This window comes from Dermacentor andersoni, chromosome 1 (genome assembly GCF_023375885.2).
Source record: "Dermacentor andersoni chromosome 1, qqDerAnde1_hic_scaffold, whole genome shotgun sequence".
Taxonomy (NCBI): domain Eukaryota; kingdom Metazoa; phylum Arthropoda; class Arachnida; order Ixodida; family Ixodidae; genus Dermacentor; species Dermacentor andersoni.
In genome coordinates, this window is record NC_092814.1 from 15,620,956 (window position 1) to 15,638,806 (window position 17,851).

At 44.9% G+C, this 17,851-nt stretch overlaps 1 protein-coding gene across 14 annotated transcripts in view; it reads right to left on the reverse strand.

The window, feature by feature from the left end:
• Positions 1-17,851, reverse strand: part of hfp (Poly(U)-binding-splicing factor hfp) — a 158,378-nt gene that overhangs the window by 111,018 nt on the left and 29,509 nt on the right. For 11 of the 14 annotated variants that reach the window (XM_050193919.3, XM_050193928.3, XM_050193923.3 and 8 more), the window contains 2 exons: positions 15,124-15,170; positions 2,455-2,796 (listed from right to left, as the gene is read on the reverse strand). In XM_050193919.3, coding sequence (XP_050049876.1) covers positions 2,455-2,796; positions 15,124-15,170 — 389 coding nt within the window. The remainder of the gene's footprint in view (positions 1-2,454; positions 2,797-15,123; positions 15,171-17,851) is intronic. The other 3 variants (XM_050193914.3, XM_055061210.2, XM_055061209.2) reach the window with 3 other exon arrangements.

The window sequence follows — 17,851 nt, forward strand, 5'->3', positions numbered from 1 at the left end:
AAGAAATACTACGACAGGAAAACCAAGCAGAAAACAAGAGTTTACTGCAAAACATGCAACATTCCACTATGTTCCATCATGCAACATTCTGGTTTGCGGCCTTGGCCCTCGTGGCTCCGGCGGCGGCCCTGTTCCACAGTGGAACTCCATTAGCTTGGTACCTTTGTTAGCTTTGATCATGAATATAGGTCAAGTCTTTCGTCACAAATACAGGTTGATGGCTAATTATGGGTAACACTTGCGGAAAAAAAGGTTGACTTATATTTGAATAAATACGGTAGATGGGGGCAAGTGGAGAGAGGGTCTATGTTGGTGGTGATGCTCCCCTCTTGAAATCGTGTGTTTGCAGCACTGAAATACTTCTATCTCAGCTATTAATGAACCAATTTGAAAAATTATTGCAATAGAACACTCCCTAGAGGGCACGTAACAGCTTCCAGCGTACAACCAAAATTTGCTATGCCGCCTGGTGAGGGGCGGGGCCCTCTAAGACAGAGTGGTTATGTTTTCAGCTACACTTAAAAATGCTGTTTAAAAAATAAGGAGTCTTTTTCTTTTTAATCATTGAAACAAATTTGAATTATCACCCGTGACATGTAGCACAATTCTACTTCTTGAGCTAGATTACTCTCAGAAGCGGACATTATTTGCACGAGAAATTAACATGCATATTTTTATTATTTAATGAAGTATTGCTAATTAAGCTTTAAACGAATTATTACAAACCATATCACAATTAAGAAAATATAGCTAGTGACTTCGAAAGTTATATCTATTTGCAATGAATTCCTATACTCTGTTCCATACATAGCAGTCAACGCTGTGGAGGATAGAGAGACTTCTTGCAATGGCTTCGTTCACACTTGAATATAGTTTGATGTTTCTTGACTGCAACTGTGGCTGACTGTTGTTTATACATAGGCTCAGCATTGAATGAAACAAGTTTTAATCCTTAGAAAGAAACACACTGTGGTATACGGCTGCTAGTGCATTGTTTTAGATCATTTTTCATTCTTCTTGTTCTTTTCGTGTTTTTATTTGCAACCCGTCGCCTGCAGCGTCACGTGCATGCTCGCGGGAGCGAACACTGTTGGCGGCGCAGCGAAGCATGGACGGAACGCGCGGAGTGATAACTTTTCTTGAGCGAACTTCTTGCGTAGCTTCCACAGCGTTGACTGCTATGTATCGAATGGAGTATAGGAAGACACCAGTTTTGAGATATGCGTTCCCAAAGCTGGCGATGAAATAGATTAATGTTCCAGTAATTTTTGAGCTTCAATGCATAAAAAGGTGTTGGAACAACAGTGCAAGTGAAAAACCGCAATTTAGCAACTTTGACAGTCCTTATCTCAACACTGGTGCTAGTTTCAAAATTCATTTCATGTGAACATGCTGTGTGAAATCCCTGGTTTTAATTTGTGTACTGCAGTATGTGTGATAAAGTAAATAGTTAAAAAGATTACTAATGAAATTTTGTTAATTAGTCAATTATGCGTTCTCACTTCCAGTCTAAGTAATGTCTGCCTCTTCAAGCAATCCAAGTCAATGAGTAGCTTTGTGCTATACCTTATGCAACTCCAAAAATTGAAAAGTCATGGAGTCATGGTAAAATAATAAGTCATGGTCCTATTGTAAAATAAACTGCTTACTACAACTCCCATGCCACATTATCGGTTATAAGAATTAAATCTGGCTACTGGGTGTACTATGCGCTGAAAGAAAAAAGAATGCAAAATCATCAAGGGGAAAAAAAACAGAAAGCTGCTTCATCATACCCATTATTGTGCCATGCAGCCTGTCGCATGTCTGTCCCACGCACCCCTCTGCCTTCCGTGCCCTCTCGCCGATGTTGGAGGGGTGAGATGAAGGCATGCTGTGCACGGTGCGTGGCACAAAGGTGGGTGCGGCCAAGTGACATGCTTATTTTTTTCATTTTCCTGAATTTCACGTTTCTTTTCTTTCTGGCACAGACACCCAGTAGTCAGATTTTCTTGTTATAATAAATAATGCAGCGGGAACATTGCTGTAAGTGGCTTATTTTGCTATAGAATACACACAAAAGTTCACGGTGCCGCAGCTGCTCATTGTTACATCCAAATATTGTTAATGCCAGTAATGCTATAAGTGGGTTTAACAGTGCTTCTTCCATGTTTGGATGCTTGTCCCCTCTGCTTTTTCGTGCAACCTGGTTATAATAACAGGATTTTTTGGCAATCGAATATTGTTATAGGTGGGTTTGACTGTATCCACACAATAAGCCACCAACAGGCCATCAAAATCTACAAAAGACTTTCTGCTGGCATGCCAGAGTCATCATGATTATTTTTTCTTTTTTTCCCGCAGACCTGATCATATGCTTATAATAAGTAGGATATAACAAATATATTTTTGTATTGCATTGGACTTGACTGTAATGAACGTTTTAAAATCACTAGCACAAGGGTGTGTACTCACCTCTGAATGTCCGATTCAGTCAAGTCCTGGTGAACAGATGCAATGTAGATGCGGTTATAGGTTTTGGCCTCCTCCATTATCTGGTCCAAGATGGGTGCTGCTTGTGGCATGTTGCTGGGTCGGCCAACCTTGATGTTCCGTCCTCCAATGAGCACGCCATTCATTTGCTCGAGGGCAAGCTGTGCTGCCTCGGGCAGCTCATACTCGACAAAGGCAAACCCTTTGTGCTTCTGTGTCACTGGGTCCCAGGACATGTTGATGGACTTGATGGGACCAAATGGGCGAAATGCCTGCTTGATCGTATCCTCCTTCAGCTCGAAGCTGATGCTGCCAACGTATACCCTGCACCACCCATGGGGACGACTCACCCTCTGTGCACCACTCAGCAAAAATCAAAACACGGTTTTGGCCATCCTGCTCACCTGATGAAAGCCATGGCACTTCTACATGCCAGAACAAAGCCAAGAAAAACAAAAAAAACAAAAAATAGTAGGAGTGGGTGAATACTCAAATGCACATTGAATAGTGAACGTTGGATTAATTTGATTCTCGAATATCTACAGTTCATTTTCTAATAAATTCGGCGAAAGGCGCAGCCATGGTGGCGACCGTGAGGGCCTCCTTGATGCTGACAGCCTTTCCACAGCACAATGTTGTTGGTATACAGGTTTCGTACAGGTAGACAGGACCGATTGAAATAATTCTAATAAGACCGAGGGAGCAAAAGCAGCGCGTATATAGCTGCATGTTAAGATTAGACCGGTTAGCCATTGGAAGGCACGCAGATTATATGGGACATGTCTGTGTTTATGCATGCAGATTAACGCATTCAAGCATGCAGTTCGGAGCTTTCTGTCTAAACACAAACACAATGATGACACCAGCTCTGGCTCGACAAATCGGCACCAGCTCTAGCTCAACACAGACTGCTGGCAAGGGCTGAATGTCAAGATCATGCATTTTAATTTCAGAAGTATGTTTCCATTAATTTTGAGCACAATTAAGTATATATAAAAATGTAGCTTCTGCAGGTCACATTGTCGGTGTTTTCGCTCTGTGGTCGATTTCGCGAAGACTGGCTGAACGACAGTCTGCAGACTGGTTTTGTCAGTGTTGGCATCCCGAAATCCTGTCACTGCGACGGCCCATCGGTCGGGTCGACGGCGTTGTTGGCCTCATGTGGCAGAATGCCTCTCAGCGACACGGTATGATGCCAACTAGTCAGCCGATCACCAGCATCGTTGTCTTTCCTTCTCTTGTTGGCGTTGGTGTCGAGTCGGCCTAGTGTGAATGGGCCTTAACTGAAGTTACTTTTTGATGCCAAGTCAATGCGCATCTATTCATAGCGGTCACATAACACTTGGCCAACCAACGATATGCAACCAACGGGTGCTCAATTCGCCACAGTCCACATGCACCGTTCTTTGGCACGAAGCGCGGTTGAGAGCACTGCAATATGGTAGCGCAGGAGTGTAGTCACATGGTTTTATTTCACATTTAGCAGGCTTTCTTTAAAACGCCTGAAAAAATCACCACGCAGCATGTACGCTACCACAAAAAATTGGGTCAGTCGTTTTCCAATGCCTTCTACAACGTAACAAAACGCAATTGGCCCTAAAGTGAATATTTACAAAATTGCATAATTGGCCTTAATTAACTAATTAGGCACAAAATGAAAATACCCTAACAAGCGCCACATGACTGCAAAACATATGTCATTGGTTTCATTCAGGTGCAGTTAGCCACTTTTTAAATATCCTTGGTTCAAGTTACGTGAAACAACCTGTATGTGTGAACAGCAATCAGCGAATCTCTAATTGTATACCACCCCAGCTACTGGCATGAAATAGCCACATGCAATATGATTTTCTTCCTCGCACATCAGTTTCACTCCCCTGAAACATGAAATCTACCTGTTTACTACGCATTTAGCTATGAGCATGACAGATTTCACGAAACACATCAAGAAAATCAAGCATGTGCACCTGATCGCTGTGCTTCTTTCTCAAAAACACGAAGACTAAAGCTGCAGCAATTAGACTACTTGTGAAAAACTCGCGTGATGGCACAAAAAGCACCAACGTAACATAAGCGACAGCCGAGTGCACAGCATTTGTTGTCTGTAATGCGCAAAGTACGCAGAAGCACATGGCATCTTTCATAATATGGCATCAGACGCCGCACGTTGCTTTTTAAGATGGCTGTAGTCTGCTAGCTGCTTGCACTTGTCCTAGCAAAAATACGCTGACAGCTCGAAGAGTCCGTGGACAGTCCGCAACTTTCGGTCTGTAAAAACGAATGCAATTCTGACGGCTTTTGGACTCGTGGGCAGAGCTTGCGAAGTTGTTCGAGAAAATCGAATGTGGCACAGCAGTTCCAAGCAGTTCAGGACTGTCAGGGACTGATAATCAGAGGCCCACTGCCTCGCTAATCGGGAGATTGCAAGAGGCAGTGTGTGGGCAACACATAGGTACGATTCACAGCAGCCACCGCAGACAGGCCTCCACTCATGCAGCACTGTTTCCATATATGGTATCAGTGGACACACTCGCCGCATGTCTTATTGATGGCGTCATCAATAAACAGACGATGACGCACTACTCTGGCGCCATCTCATGGCAGTCGTCACCACAGAGCCACTTCTTGTGCAGCACTAGGCTTTTTGTCTCATCATCATCATCATCAGCCTGGTTACGCCCACTGCAGGGCAAAGGCCTCTCCCATATTTCTCCAACTACCCCGGTCATGCACTAATTGTGGCTATGTTGTCCCTGCAAACTTCTTAATCTCATCCGCCCACTTAACTTTCTGCCGCCCCCTGCTACGCTTCCCTTCATTTGGAATCCAGTCCGTAACCCTTAAATGACCATCGGTTATCTTCCCTCCTCATTACATGTCCTGCCCATGCCCATTTCTTTTTCTTGATTTCAATTAAGATGTCATTAACTCACATTTGTTCCCTCACCCAATCTGCTCTTTTCTTATCCCTTAACGTTCCACCTATCATTCTTCTTTCCATAGCTCGTTGTGTCGTCCTCAATTTAAGTAGAACCCTTTTCGTAAGCCTCCAGGTTTCTGCCCCGTACGTGAGTACTGGTAAGACAGCTGTTATACACTTTTCTCTTGAGGGATAATGTCAACCTGCTTTTTGTCTCACACTTTCACTATGTTGTCCTCTGCTTTCTGCCTCATGTTTCTACTGCACCCTCTTCCCCCGATTTTTTTCCTCTCGCTATCGCCGCCTTTTTCCCCCATTTTTATGACAGTTCGTGGCAGTGATTTTGCTGCTGCCACCTCTTTTCCCTCTTCTCTCACTTTGTCAGTGGTCGGAGTGATGCTCTATTTATGTTACAAACGGTATTAGCTGGCCGTGAGAGGTAGAAGAGAAGAGCAGCACAGAATTGAGTAGAAGGCATGGCTACAAAACCGGGACCTGTAAATTGACCATTGTCAAGCTGTCACTAAGATACTAAATTATGTACAGTCAATGCGTGCACTGAATCTTCACCCACTGGCAACAAAACAAAACTTGAAAAGGTCTAAAAAGCGTTGCACCATGGCCAGTTTTCAAAGGTCAGCTACGCCACAATACAGCAGTGTTATGGGGTGAAGCATACGCTATCTATTGTGGCAAAGCATATTAAAAGTGGAAAGGAGGTGACTGTCACGGGACATAGGATGCATTCCTTAATTATACACCCACGCTCCCACTGTCTTCTGTCATAGTACGAGCACTGAGACACCTAATAAGTCTACTGGTAAGCCTTCAGAGCTATTTTGGAAGTGGTGATTTGAGGACTTGTTTAGCCCACCTTGCATGCACCGTATCAGACCGTAACAGCCATGTAAGGCCAACGACCATGGCAGCGACATATCAAAACTGGACAAATTAGCTCGTAGTCAAACAGTTGCAGTCTGGACTATCACACAGTGTGCTGTAAGGTGTCCAGAACTTCAGTCATCTTTATGCATTGTCTATGAGGCCAGTGGCGGCGCCACGGAGATGTTGGAATCATCATCATCAGCCTATTTTATGTCCACTGCAGGACGAAGGCCTCTCTCCGTGATCTCCAAATACCCCTTTCCTGCACCAGCCGATTCCAACTAGCACCCGCAAATTTCCTAATTTCGTAGCACCATCTAGTCTTCTGTCGTCCTCTACTGCGCTTCCCTTCTCGTGGTACCCATTCTGTTCACCTGATGGTCCAACGGTTATCTACTCTATGCATTACATGACCTTCCCAGCTCCATTTTTTTCTCTTCATGTCAATTAGAATGTCATCTATACCCGTTTATTGTCTGATCCAAACCGCTCTCTTTCTGTCTGTTATGCCTAGCATTCTTCGTTCCATTGCTCTTTGCACAGTCCTTAATTTGTTCTCAAGTTTCGTTGTCAGTCTCTAAATCTCTGTCCCATATGTCAGCACCGGTAAAATGCACTGACTGCACACCTTCCTTTTCAATGATAACGGTAAGCTTCCAGTCAGGAGCTCAGGATCTCTGCCGTATGCGATCCAACCCATTTTTATTCTTCTGTGAATTTCCTTCTCATGGTCAGGGTTCGCTGTGATTAGTTGACCTAGGTAAACATACTGCTTCACAGACTCTAGAGGCTAACTGGCGATCCTGAATTCTTGTTTCCTTGCCCGGTTATTCATCATTATCTTTGTCTTCTGCATATTAATCTACAGCCCCACTCTTACACTCTCTCTGTTAAGGTCCTCATTCATTTGCTGTAACTCGTCTGCATTGTTGCTGAATAGAACAATGTAATCGGCAAACCGAAGGTTGCGGAGGTATTTGCCGTCGATCCTTACTCCTAAACCTTCCCAGTTTAATAGCCTGAATACTTCTTCCAAGCACGCAGTGAATATCATTGGAGAGATCGTGTCTCCTTGTCTGACTCCTTTTTTTATAGGTATCTTTTTACTTTTCTTGTCTAGAATTAAGGTGGCTGTGGAATCTCTGTAGATATTTTCCAAGGTATTTACGTAAGCGGTCTGTACTCCTTGATTACGCAATGCCTCTATGACTGCTGTTATCTCTACTGAATTAAATGCTCTTTCGTAATCTATGAAAGATATATAAAGAGGCTTATTGTACTCTGCGGATTTCTTGATAACCTGATTAATGACACAGATGTGATCCATTGTAGAGAATCCCTTCCTTAAGCTCGCCTGTTCCCTTGGTTGATTGCCCTTATCCTATTAGAGATTATATTGGTAAATATTTTATATAATACTGGGAGTAAGCTAATAGGCCTACAAATTTTCAGTTCTTTAATGTCTCCCTTTTTGTGAATTAGTATAAAGTTTGCATTTTTCCAGCTTTCTGGGACCCTTGCAGTTGATAGACATTTCATATAGAGAGCCACCAGTTTTCAAGCATTATGTCTCCTCCATCTTCGATTAAATCGACTGTTATTCCATCTTCTCCTGCCACTCTTCCCCGTTTCAGGTCTTTCAAGGCCCTTCTGACCTCATCTATAGTTATAGCAGGAGTTTCTGTATCCTGTTCATTATTGTTCCGAATGGAGTTCTCCAGAGTCCTCTGGGTACGGTGTCAGTATAGAATTCTTCCGCTTCATTTATTATACCTTCGAGATTGCCGATGACATTTTACCACGCTTATCTTTCAGTACATACATCTTGGTTTGTCCTATACCAAGTTTCCTTCTCACTGATTTCAGGCTGCGTCCATTTCTTACGGCTTCTTCAGTCTTTCTCACGTTCTAATTTCGAATATCGCTTATTTTCACCTTGTTGATCAGTTGTGACAGTTCCGCGAATTCTATCTGATCTCTTCAGTTGGACACTTTCATTCTTTGGCGTTTCTTTATTAGGTCCTTTGTTATTTGGGAGAGCTTGCCTACTGGTTGTGAAAAGCATATCAAAATTATCGGTCAGCAACTGTACTCAAACTCTGCCAGCATCCCTTCACTGAAACAAACATACCTTCGCTTGCCTCATCTCATGCCTGTGTGTTCTTCACATATTTTACTATTAATCCCAGTCATGTCATGTCCTGCTCAGACCACAACTGGGACAATCAGCTCGCTTGAACCACAGTCTCCCACAAGCACGTATAAATGACTGCACCTCAGCGACGAACACTGCTTTTTAGAGTGCAGCTCTAGGCGCCCGTTCCTGCAACGAGCACCGGCGTTGTCCCCCAAACAAGCAGAGTGGGAGATGAAAGCAAATGCGGAGCAGCACAGCAGGAGATGAAATAAGAGAGCACGAGGAGGAAAGCAGAGGAGAGTATGGCAGAAGAGTGACGGGGAAAGCCGAGTGCTGCACAAGACTACAAGATGGCGCAATAGCATTTGTAATCTGATTGTATGCATGATGCGAATTATGTACAGTGGAACCCCGTTCATACGTTTTTCACCAGACCCAGTAAAAAAAACCTAACAGCCGGGAAAACGCAACAGTGAGGGAAGCTCCGAAAATGAATGAAAAAAGTGCAGCTTCAACTATAGACAATTTATTTCCACAGAGTGCGCTTACAACTTTAAAAATGTCTAGAATGGTGGCTTGCCGTTTCTTTCGCTCGCTAGAAATCACCACACGTTTCTCAATAGCCTGGAAGGCCGCATTGCTGTCAGCGTCGCTGTGAGGTGCAACGTACCTGCGGAGGAGGTCCAGAGCCGCGGGCTTCTCCAAAGCTAGGATTTGGCAACTCCCCGGCATCATGCGGCTCGTGCTCCTCGTCGTCACCGCGCCACGGCAATGGCAACGGACGAATCCGCGGGAAATTTTGTCCTCTTTGGCGTAATCATGCTAACATGCAAACAATTGTTTAGTATTCCTGCGGAGTGCGCGCGCCCGAGCAGCCCGGTTGCGCGCAGCGCGGCGTGGTTTCACGAGAAATGTGAACAAGAGAGGAGAGCTGGCCCAATAGGCGGAGCAACGCCATCAGCAACGCCAACTTCCGGCTTCCCTTTAGCTATAGCTTCACAAAAAGTGACGTCAGGGCCTCTCCTCAGTTTCCTTCCTCGGCGAGTCGACCCGTCCAACAAACCATGCGGTGACTGTAATCACAGTGATGATAGTGAGAGAATTTTTCCCGAATGGCCACCTAGTGGCGGCCTCTCGAACTGGCGTGCGACTTCTTGCAGCCAGTTCCATGGCCAAGCCCGGCCAAGCCCAGTCAAAACTCATCAAAAGTCAAAATGGCGGTTGGAGCACATTGCCTACTTTAGCCCAGGCGGGTTCGGGTTGCGACGCATCATGCGGGAACGTTTTCACAGCTACTACGTAACAGCGGGGTTCCTTATACATTGGATCCTATGGAAGCTATGCCGGGACCGGATGAAAACGACGTAGCAGCCAGGAAAACGCAGCAGTGAGGAACGTAACAGCGGGGTTCTACTGTAGTACTTTCTAGAAGCCACGCCCCGGCAGCAGAAATTACACTAGAACCTTCGACGAGCCGTGTATAAAAGCAGACATGCTTAACCTGCAGATCAGATTTTTGATGATCACCGATTGTAGTCACTGCTACCATTGTGCTTGAGTGTTACCTGTTTTGCAATGCTGCGCTGCGTTTGTAACGTGCCGCACAAGACGGATTGTCCACGCTAGCCAACATATCGCGAAATGAAACACGTATAGAGCTGGGCTCAAATTTCACATTAGGGCATATTGTGGCCCAACTTGCCGTCTTGATGCGTATCGTAATCATGAGTGAATTTTTTCGCTTATGCAAAGTAGAATGCAATTCTTTTTGCCACATGATAATGTTACTAGCCTCAATCACAAAGTTTTCCGGTAGAAACTACCTACAATCAACGTCCAATTTTCAAATTCCGTAGGGACTGCAAGAACATCTAAAAAAATGAAATGCCTTTTACTGCCCCTAAGGGCTTAAATTGCCACAGGCACGTTTAAAATAGCTCAGAAGGCTTGCCAGTACGCTTATTAGGCATATCGGTGCTCGTGTGTGACAAGAGATAGCGGGCGCACGCGAGTATAATTAAGGAATAAATACTGCGTCCCATGTCAGTGGCCCCTTTCCAATCTTGGTAAACTTCACTGCAATACATTGTGTGTGCTTCACCATGTAATACTGCTGTTTTGTGGCAAAGCTAACTTTTAGGAATCTGCATTATTCAATGTCCTTGCCACGCTTACTGCACTTCAAAGCCATCGGTGAGGATGACAAAGGCAGAGCCGGCCCCACTGCTGACAGCGGCAAATTATTTCAATGAAAAACACAGTCCTTCTCTCACTTATTCACCTCCCTTGTCGATACAGGCATTGGGAGTAGAGTTGGTGCCCCTTGAAAATACTTGTTGAAGTCACAATTTAACACATAAATGAATAAAGATTTGATGCAAGGAACTCGCACAACAAACAGTAAATGCAGGCCAATGCAGCCTTCAACACTTAGCTGCTTGGCCTGACTTGTCCTGAAGTTTGGACAATCAGTGACTACTGGATCAACTAGGCTTCTCTAGTGTTGGTTTCGAGGAGGTGCCGGCGACATCACTGACAACCATGCCAGCAATGTATTAAAACCAAAATAGTGCAATTAGTGCTTGACTTTGTGGCCAAATTGGCAAGCAGTCATGCAGGCGGAGTCCAGGTATTAAATGGCATGATGTAAGTCGTCCAAAAATTTGGGAAACTTCTGCCAAGGCAACTCCCGCCAAAACTGTGGCACATCAAAAGCATGCGTTGGTGGTGGTCGGAAGTGCACAGCTCAGGTGTCTAGCCTGGTAGACGTTTTTCTTTTAATATTATGTTAGTGAAGGTGCACTTAGTATTTTTTTGTAATTATACACGAAAGTTGCAACACAGCATGTGGGAACATTGCATGATCAACAATGTATCAAAGGGGACTCAATACCTAGGCGTTTATGAGCCCTTTGGTAGGATCAGGCTTCAGTGACATTGTAACCGGGGAAACATATGAATTAGGAATATATCAGTGGGGTTCTACTGTATTTTAAGAGTGCAGTTCTTAAGCACCAGTTCCTGCGTTGAGCGTTAGTGCGCCTTGTCGGTGTGGGTGTAACCAAGCGAACGAGCAGAACAAAGAATAGAAGAGGGAATGCAGAGCGCAGCGAGGGATGAAAAGTGAAGAGAAGAGAACACAAGGGGGAAAGTGGAGGAGGAGGGTATGGCAAAAGAGCGAGAAGGAAAGTGTAGTGCCACTCTGCGGTGGTGGCGACAATGGCTACAAGATGGTGCCAGAGTAGTGCATTGTCTGTTCAACAACGGCATGCGACGAGTGCATCCAACAATACTATATATGAAAACAAAGCACTGCATTAGCGGAGGTCTGTTTGTGGTGGCTGCTGTGAATCATGCCCACGTGTTACCTACATGCTGTCTCTCACAATCTCCCGATTAGCGAAGCAGTCGAGCCACACTTCACTCCATTTGCAACGCGATTGTCTGCACCAGCCAATATATTGCGAAATGAAAACACGTATAGAGCTGTGCTCAAATTTGGCATCATAATCATCAGTGAATTTTATTGTCCTGTAAAACTGAGAGGAAAAAAACCGAAAAAGAAAAAAAGAAAAACGTCTCCCATATTTGCCAACAAAATACATGACAAGTTTAGCTCAAGATTTGTTCTATGGCATGCATTGAAATATGCTGTCGGATTGTCTGTAATGCACAAGTGGCTGGCTTTTGCTGTTTTCAAGACCAAACACCTCAGAAGCGAATGGTAACTAATGCTTGGGACCCGTTGCTGTGCTTTAACCTGCCTCTAGGCGGCCTGCACTAGGCGGCCTGCACCAACGTTACTAGACTAGCTGCAGTTGTAAAACTCCCCGCCCGCGCGCTTACAGCCGCTGTCGCCACTTCTGTGACAGCCGCCAGGTGGCAACGCTGTTCCATCGGGCTCCACTGCAGACGCCTCGGCACAGCCTTGAGCTGATGCGGACGGGCAGTTTGCGTGTGTTTCACACTCGCTGGCGTTCTCCCTTGTCCGAATTAGTGATACCACGAGAAAGCGGTATCCACCTACAGCAATAAGATTTATCGCGCCAGTCGTTAATACTGAATAAAGGGTAAACTGTACGAAAGGAAGAAACGCATACAGCGAAGCACAGAAGCTGCGTTCCTAAATGTCGTGCGTTTCTTCCTGTCGTCTTAACATTTCGCGCAGTTTAGGCTCACGAGCCTGAATATCTGGCCAAAGTGCGTGATTGTAGGATGATCTTCATCCCCACCGAAGCTTCTCACCACGCCAAAGAAGCGCTACAAAAAGAAAGATGAGGTCGGTCTTTGTGCACACAAGCCACAAAAAAATTTTTAAAAATAAAGAAAGAAGTCGGATTTTTCATTCCGGGAAGATGCATCAGCGAAGCTGAAACGTGCGGCCCCTGTGTTTATCACTGGATTAATCCCAAGGGTTCATTAAAGTATTCATCAGTTATGAGGTTACACACACAATCGGCTGCGACGGAGAGAACGACGTCACTGACGGTATGCCCGCAGTCCGCAGTTGTAGTTTGCGTTCGATGTCTCGAGTTAGCTCGGCGGCGTGGTTAGCAGCCTTCTCCTGCGATTTGAAGCTTGTGATTCTTCGAAATTAAATTTCTTCAAAATTAAATCTTTCCGTTACGTAAGACCATGAGTGGCTCATGCTCCCTTAAGCAATGGCTCATACCCCCGTAAAAGCGGCCTCCCCATTATGACAACAGAAGTGAAGTGAAATTCGAAATTCTACGCTGGAAAGATGAACGGCCACGCAGCCAGCTGTGGAAGACGACGACGACGAATGCGGGAGCAGTGGCACGAGCCTGTGCCGTGGATTTCGCAGAAAGTTCGCGGTCGGCACGAGGAATCACTCTGTTTCACGCCGAGCGACGCGTCGCATTGCTGGGAGCACAGAAAAAGTGGTGCACCGAACTGTCAACATCGTTCTGATAGCGGCCTATGCAGCCAGTTACGCAGCACGTCGGCATCGTCTGCTGATATTCTTAAGAAACTCGGCGAAGGCTACAGTTCCCTGGATGACATGCTTGCTGAAATTCGCTGTCAACAACGAACCACAGCATACACCAACGCTGCACCGCGTGCTTAGTCCGGCCCGCCCGCGTAGCCAGCTAGTGAGGAAGTGAAGCCGGGTGCGACTGCAGCGCCACGAAGGCACGGGCGGGTGGCGGTTCCGCGCAACGGCGCCGAGTTTTAAAACTGAACTAGTCTAGTAACATTGGCCTGCACCGCATCTGACCCTCAGCATTTGTTTCACATGTCACGTTGTGCCTGCACTGCTGAACTCGACCTGCGCAATCATGCCCCACTGTGAACTGGTCCACAATGGTGCAGGCAGAACGAATGGACTTTAAGTTTATTTTGCAACGCAGCAACATGGCAGCCAACAAAGACGGGTAATGTGTACTATTAGTGCAGCAATCGTGGCAGCCCCTTAGGTTCATGCTATTTGGAACATCCCCTTCCTCAGCCTATTCTGCATGCTGTTGCACTGTGCGCACAACAGCAAAACCTACCACATTCATTACACTAATAAAAACTATGCTGTAATAATATGTGTAGTAACAGCATGTTTTTATTGGCTACTTGTGGCCACCTATGCAGCATTGGCCGAACCAAAAAAAGTCACCGCTTTGCCCAAAAGGTGGAGCATCGATTGCAATAGCAAATTAGTGGACAGCTAATATGAAGTAAGGATGGTAGTTTTATTGGCTGTATAAACTTGTAAACATAGGCAAACATAGCACAGTGTCCCGCGCACACAAGCAAACATGAACACATCTCACTCAATGACCGCGGAAACTCACTGTCAAAATGCTAGAGTGAGGAGGCGCGGCAGTAGCAGCGAGCGAGTTGACCTTCTTGCTGAGTCTCACATCAGCGTGAACCAAGCCGTGAAAACACAGCGTGCAGCGGACTGTGTCCCTGTCACAAATGGCTTTCAAGGTACAGCAGCCAGCGCGGGCACGCGCTGGCTGATTGAGCTACAACCGCCGGCACATCCTTTCACTCGCACATACAAATGCGCCTGGAGTGTCCATATATTTGTTATCACAATAAAAAACCTAATTGCTCATTTTATTGTAGGTTGTACCCTATGTGCCAGTTCGCCCCTGCCGCTATCAATATTCACAACATACAAGATGCTTCACTGCATGGCAAGCATGCGTGTTAACTGTACCGCAAATATTGAGGACACGCTGTCTTGTCACTGCTGCCTCTAATTTACAAATAAATTCCTTTGAAGTGCCAATGAGGATACAAATATTATTGTGTAAGAAAGCCTATTTCTGCAAAGAGCCTAAAAGCATTACAGGGTAACCAACCTACAGCACATGAATTTGCAACTTGGGAAAGTTATTTCATGATTTTGCCCAACTTTACTAAATTAAAAAAGGTCCCCCGATTCCTTGACTTTTCCAGGTCATTAAATACCCTGCGAGTTGTTTATTTAAAGTGCATTGAAGGATATTTTGGCTTGGAAATTTTGCTCTACGAGCTAAGAAACAATGAATGACATGACTGGATGCAAGACCCATTACCATGATTCCAGACGATTTCACTGCAGCACAGCATGTGGAATATCCCCAGTAGAACAAACCTTGAACCACTGTACAACGCAGGTTGTGTTCCACCAGAATCAAACCAGCCACCAGGGACCACAGGGTCCTCATACAAAACCAAAACACAACAGAATAAGGAAACTTACCGACACATGAGGACCAGCGCCTGATGGCGTTGTAGCGTCTTCTGTTGCTGCAATCAAAGAAACAGGATCAACAAGAATGGCACCTAGACTTTAAGCAAATGATCCACAAACCAGCTACACTCTTTGCCATCTCCTTATATCATTACAGAATGCAGCTTCAGTTACTCAGTAACAAGTAACAATTTAAAATGGTAGTCATGCACTGCTTCAACCCCTTAACTGCAATGAGAAATTTTTAAGAATTGACGAGAAATGCAGATGTTTTTTATTTCAAATTTTTTCTGCCATTTCTTATATAAAGATATGATACCAGGAATGCTTATAGCACTTTTACTTCTCTTGGGGGGAAAAATTGTATAGAATGTGTACTATTTTTGTGTCAAAATTACAGGATAGTGCTGCAACCTTTATTGTGCATATAAAAAAAACTGGAGTTGCAGAAAGGTGCCTTGACCGCGTGCGGCATACAGGTAACCCAGTGAATGTAAACCTGGGAGGTGTTGGAGACAGATTGTTTTGTTCCAACGACCGAGTTCAGGGCGCTGATCTTTAATGTCAAAATTTTCCATTACTTTGATCACCCAGCAACCAATCATCATCACTGGAACCATCATCACCGCCAAATAAAACTTTCAGTGTGCTTTGTGGCTACGCATGCAGCCCATGGCGCACGGATGGCATTGACATCACTTTTAATATCGCTTGCTTATGGATAGAACTTCAGATAGGCTGTTTTTGGCTGCTTAGAGAATAAGTACCACCTAAATGTTTTCAAAAAGACCCTTCTGAGCATACTTTTGCAATAGCAAAGCATTTATTTTTTAAATTTTAATTGGAAACACTGCATTTCCAGTGATTCTGATGCATCTGAGCGCTAAGTTTTTGAATGTTAGCAGAAGGACCGACACGGAAGACAACCTTGGTTTGTCAGATTCAGCACAGTTTCGCTTTCTTCTCCGAATTTCTTTGCTGCCGCACGCTGACCTAAAGGCATCCCACGTGTTCGAAAAGACCACAGTGCTTATCTGCACGGTATGAATGTCCTTCAGGTGGGTTCACTTGTCAGCAGCCAGAGAGAGTGAATTTTTTCACTCAATGATGGCCAGGAGGTAACCTCGGCATTGTGCTAGGGCTAGCCACTAGGTCCAACATTTTTATATATATCTCAAGAAATCATATACAAAGAACGTTAACAGCTTAAATATTGGAGACATCCATTGTGTTAAAAATGCATATATTCCGAAATTTTTTGGCATCTCTTTGTGCGAAGCAATATTGAAGGTTTTATATACAGCTTAGCCCATTTATAATACGTATAACCCTTTAGGTGCAGAACTGGCTACAACGCGGCTTTTTTTTTTTTACTCTGGTTTACATTCCCATAGAACTTCATATGTACGCATAGTGCTTACAGAGCAGCCGTGCGAGACAAACTAGAGATTATAATGGGGCTTCCGCAGGGAAATCCTGCCAACAAGCGCAGTAGGGAGCACGCTTCTCAATGAGATGCACCCACCGATGGGAGAGGAGAGCAACAAGGGCAATGCAGAGGAGCATGATATGCCAAGTGAACCAACAAAGAAAAAATTAAGAAAGATAAAGAAAGAAAGAGCGATGGAAGCACAAAGTGGGCGCGCGGTGGTCGCCTAGGTGACAGTGAGACCTCTTGCTTGGCTGCTTATTAGCAGTGCGCTTTGCGCTGACCGCGGCTTCAGTTTCTGCGCACCCGTTGCTATGCGCGTCATAAAGTGCAAATATCCCGCGTGCGACGCTGTCAGTTCAAGCAGTGTTCAGCAAGTTTAGTTTGTAGCTGTTAGGCTTTATATGCACTTGTCAGCTTCCACCGTTCGTAACAGTGCGCACATACAAGCCATTCATATACTCGCGGGACACTTTCTGTGGCTATGAAGGGAAAGCTACGGACACATGGCTGCTGCACAAGTGTTACCATGCCAAGTAGTCCGGCAGCGTTTCACAGCGCTTTGGTTGGTCAGAACAGGCGCTGAATCGATGCAGCTTCCACGTGCGACTGTTTCGCGCTTCCCCAGATGCGGAAAGGAAAAGCCACAAAATAAGTTGTTTATGTTTTCTCTTACCCGGCCTAAACTAACGTGGATTAAAGCACAGGACTCTGTCCAGAGGCGCTCTCACTTGCGCACGCTTTGCCTCCGTAGCATTCTGTATAGTAGCTCTCTTCACAGCCCCAGAAAGTTGGCCGCAAGTTGGCCCATTTCGTCGCTCAATGTCATCACTCGTCGCCGTCGCGCACAAGATCACTGTCATGGGGTTTGGCCTTTTTGCATATGTGCAGGCCTTGAAAATCATTGTTTTGGTTATTGTGCAGGACCGCTTATAGTGCGGATATTTGCAACTCCAGCGATTTACGTTATAGGTGTTCTACACTGTACCTTACTTTGTTACGAAATATTTTTGATATCTTTTCTTTATATTCTTTTTAATAAACGTGTTATTTGGGACTAGTACCATCGGAAAGTGAATTTCTTCCTGTACAATTTGATGATATACACTTTAGTATCAAGCATACTCTGCGACAGGAAAAAAAAAACATTTTAGATTACCCAAAATATGCTAGTTCTCTTGCAGGCAGGAGTTTTAACATTCAAAGAACGGATGCTGGATGCAGGGAACTCTCACGACAAACTTCTAACTCTACAAATGCAGCAAATGCAGCCATTTTGTAACTTAGTGGTTTGGCTTGGCTTGTGCC